The sequence below is a fragment of the Salvia splendens genome, chromosome 3 (assembly GCF_004379255.2).
Source record: "Salvia splendens isolate huo1 chromosome 3, SspV2, whole genome shotgun sequence".
Taxonomy (NCBI): Eukaryota; Viridiplantae; Streptophyta; class Magnoliopsida; order Lamiales; family Lamiaceae; genus Salvia; species Salvia splendens.
Genome location: NC_056034.1, coordinates 15,943,388 through 15,947,360, shown reverse-complemented (window position 1 = coordinate 15,947,360; position 3,973 = coordinate 15,943,388). Strand labels below are relative to the sequence as shown.

At 38.6% G+C, this 3,973-nt stretch overlaps 1 protein-coding gene across 1 annotated transcript; it reads left to right on the top strand.

Annotated features, from left to right (window-relative positions):
• Window positions 1–201: 201 nt before the first annotated feature.
• On the top strand, window positions 202–3,283 carry LOC121796657 (protein FAR1-RELATED SEQUENCE 5-like). The gene is made up of 4 exons (XM_042195464.1): window positions 202–226; window positions 887–1,631; window positions 1,759–2,612; window positions 2,871–3,283. The coding sequence occupies exons 1-4, from the start codon at window positions 202–204 to the stop codon at window positions 3,281–3,283; spliced, it is 2,037 nt and encodes a 678-aa protein (XP_042051398.1).
• The last annotated feature ends 690 nt before the right edge of the window (window positions 3,284–3,973 follow it).

The window sequence follows — 3,973 nt, the reverse complement described above, 5'->3', positions numbered from 1 at the left end:
ATAAAGTTATCCCATGTGCATAGTTAATCTCATAAATCTACATTCAAGGTACCATCTTGGCCAATCCTGACACTAATCATCGACATTCAAGGCACCATATTGGCAACGTTTGTGTTGAAGTGCATCGCATAAATCTTCTTAGGCGTTAGTTTACGAAGTATATTGGGTCGGCGTAAGCTCCACGTCGACGTTTGTGTTGAAATGGAGATGTTTGACGAAGCTCAAGGTATTTTTCATGACAATTTGAACTATAGGTGTTGCAAATTGTTGAAAACAATGACGTTTATATTTGATGTTTCTGCGTTAGTTGATGAATGAGGTTGAGTAGTAGGCTATGTATCGAATTGGTCGTTGTTGGTAGCATAATTTTGGTGACGTTTTTTTTGTGAATAAATGGTCGTTTAAATCTTCAATACATGAAAAAATATTCTGCCAATGGTTCTGATATAGTTTGCGATGATATTCATGCTATTTTTGGCCGCTGACATTCCGTGGTGATATCCTTGGATGATGATTCTGTTTCGTATGTCCAACTGCAGTTAGATTTCGAAATGGTTGATGTCCCTGTGCTGATTTGTCTGTCATTGTTTTGGTACATTTTTTTTTAATGTATACTGTAGAAATTGTTGTGCTTGACTGAAGAAGACATAGTACGTTGAGTAGATTATGCATAAGTATTATGTTATATTGCGAAATGTTGTAGGTTTGATACTCGAAGATTTTTTTTATGCTTGTTCTGATACTCTATACAGAATCTGTCAGCAATGTTTTATATTTGATATAGTGTGCGATTTGGCCGTTGACATGCAGTGATGACATTCTGCCAATTTGGCCGTTGACATGCAGTGATGACATTCTTAATGAAGATTCTCTATCATGTGTACAGCTGCAGGTATTCCAGATTGCAGACCCGAGCTTAAACCGTTTGTTGGTCAGGTGTTTGAAACATTAGACGAAGGAATTTCCTTTTATGAAGCATATGCCAACGACTGTAGGTTTGATACTCGAAGATATGGACACAAGTACGCAAATGGTGTCAAAACATGGCAGACCATTGTGTGCAGTAGGCAAGGTGAAAAGGGGGATGTCGACGAAGAGGGTAGTTCTAACAAACGTAGACGCCGTTCTAGCAGGTGTCAATGCAATGCGAGAATTACGTTGAAGTATATAACCGATTCCAAAAGTCCTCGATATGCTGTCAGCAACTTTGTAGACCAACACAATCATGATATGGTCGATACAAAGCACGTCCGATACATGAAATCCAACCGTAACCTTGGGGATATCCATTATAAATTCCTACAGGACTGCACAAAGGCCAACATTGGACCTACACAGACTTTCAATTTATTGAAGGAGTTCCTGGGTGGCTATGATGCTGTGGGTTGCACAGTTACTGATTTACGGAACGGCAAGCGCGACATATTGCAAGAAATGAAAGGCGCTGATGTCCAGATGATTTTAAATCAAATGGATGAGAAGAAGAACACCATTGACGGTTTCCATTACAAATTCCAGCAAGGTAGTGATGGAAAGTTACTTAGTCTTTTTTGGTGTGACGCTGTGTCGCGAAAGAACTACAAGATGTTCGGTGACATTGTATCCTTTGATACTACGTACTCAACAAACAGGTAATCACACGTGTAGATTGTGTCTGACAGTTTCATTATTTGCTTATTATGCTCTCATTTCCGGTGATGTGTTGAGCTCTTGTTGACATTTTACTCACTCTCATTGCTTACTATACTCGTTCAATAGGTATTGCATGGTGTTTGGTCCATTCACTGGAAAAGACAACCACGGATGCCCTGTTACGTTTGGTGCTGGATTCGTTTCAAATGAGGGCGCCGACTCATTCTCTTGGTTGCTCAGTGAGTTTGTAGAATGTATGGGTTTTGCGCCTAAGTTGATAATAACTGACCAGGATTGGGGGATGAAACTTGCCATTGAACATGTACTGCCAAGTACTAGGCATCGTTGGTGCATGTGGCACATTATGATGAAGCTTCCTGAAAAGGTACCCAAAAGAATACTTGCCAACGAACAGTTGAAGAAGGATTTGGACTCTTGTATATGGTCTGAATTGTTGGAGCCAGAGGAATTTGAAGAAACTTGGTTGACCATTATGGACCAATATGGTTTACAAAATGAATCTTGGTTCACAACTATGTTCACACAACGAGAGTATTGGATTCCAGCATATTTTAGGGATTTCCAAATGGGGTCGTTGTTGAAGACAACATCATTCTCTGAGTCCGAGAACAGCTTTTTCAAAAGGTACACAAAACCACACTTCAACCTTGCTGACTTTGTGATGCACTACAACAGCGCGTTGGATGCTCAACGTAACATATCAGAAAGGCTCGATTTCTCTGATGCTACAAAAGTACCCATCCTGTCAACGGAGTTTTTATTTGAGAAACACGCAGCGGATATGTACACAGATCGCATCTTTCAGCAAGTTCAAGATGAGATTGTCGAGGCTCATCGACGCTGCAGAATGACTCACTTTGAGATGGAAGACAATACCGAGATTTACACAATAACGGACAGCCATCGAAACAAAGTTGTTGTCCGCCACGAAGTTGGCACAGAATCGTACAACTGTGATTGTAAGTTATTTTTGCGGCGTGGAATTTTATGCTGCCACATTTTTTGGGTGTTCAAAAACCATGACGTGAAGGAAATACCAGATATATATAGTTTCAAGGTGGCTAAAGACGCCATTCTTGAAATCAGTCCACTGTGATTCTAGTGAGGAAGCATCCTCATCCGAAGGTTTGTATTTAAAATGATTTTTTTTTTTTGCCATTATGCGTTCATATATTATGTAACTCTGTTGACACTGTACTGAAATATTTTTGTTGCAGTTTCACAGGTTGATCGTAAACGAGTTGTAACCGCCAAACTCCATTCATTATACTTTCGCTTATTTCAACGAGCACAGAGCAATCACGATGACATTGTTGCATTATTCGATGGAATGGAAGAACTAAGTCAAAAACTCTTTGGGGATACAGTACCGTCAGTGTCTTCCACTGATAAAGCACAGAGGATTGAGAATCTGTACGGGGTATCTCGACCGAGTGTTGTTAACGTGCACCCTCCCAATGTAGTGAGTACAAAGGGATCTGGCAGCAGATCTGGAAAGAGAATTGCATCAGCAATTGAAAAGGCTATTATACTGCAGAACAAACCTAAGAGGCGATGTGCAAAGTGTCGAGAATTGGGCCATCACGATGCAAGGAATTGTGGTAGGGAGAAAGGAAAATCCAAAATGTAGGATTTGTGATTTCAATTTCCATACTGTTTTAAAGAACATAGAGTTAAAGAGTTATTGTTGTCATGCTAATTTTGCATTAGTTTAAACATTTTTCCCAATTACAATATATTTTACTTAAATGTTGTACTTGTCAGTCATTTACCAGATTTATGCTTACTGCTCATATGATTATAAGAATACAAAGCATGTTGTGATAGAATGTAGAAGTCTACAATGTCAACAACTTATGCAATGTCTTTTTTTCAAAATGTTTGTAAACAACCAATGTCAATATCTTATCCAATTCTGTTTACATCTCTGGAATGTAAGTCGACAATGATTTTTTCCTACCATCAGCCCCTCTACACAAAATGTCAATATGTGAAAGAAGTCAAGCAATGTCAACAACAACATCAAATGTCAACAACAACATCAAATGTCAACAAGGTTAACAAATGATTTTTTATTATAATCAGACCCCCAACACAGAATGTCAATGTGCAGACCAATTATAGCAATAACAGTATCAAATGTCAACAAGGTTACCTAATGTTTATAGCAATATCAACACCATGTCATAATGAAACTTGTTAAAAAAGAAGTACATTGCCAGAATCAAATCGGAGAGAATAGCAATACCAAGTTAACTAAATTGAATCAAAGTCATAATGCTAATTTAACAAAACGACAGGTTATCAAGCCAAAAGTTCT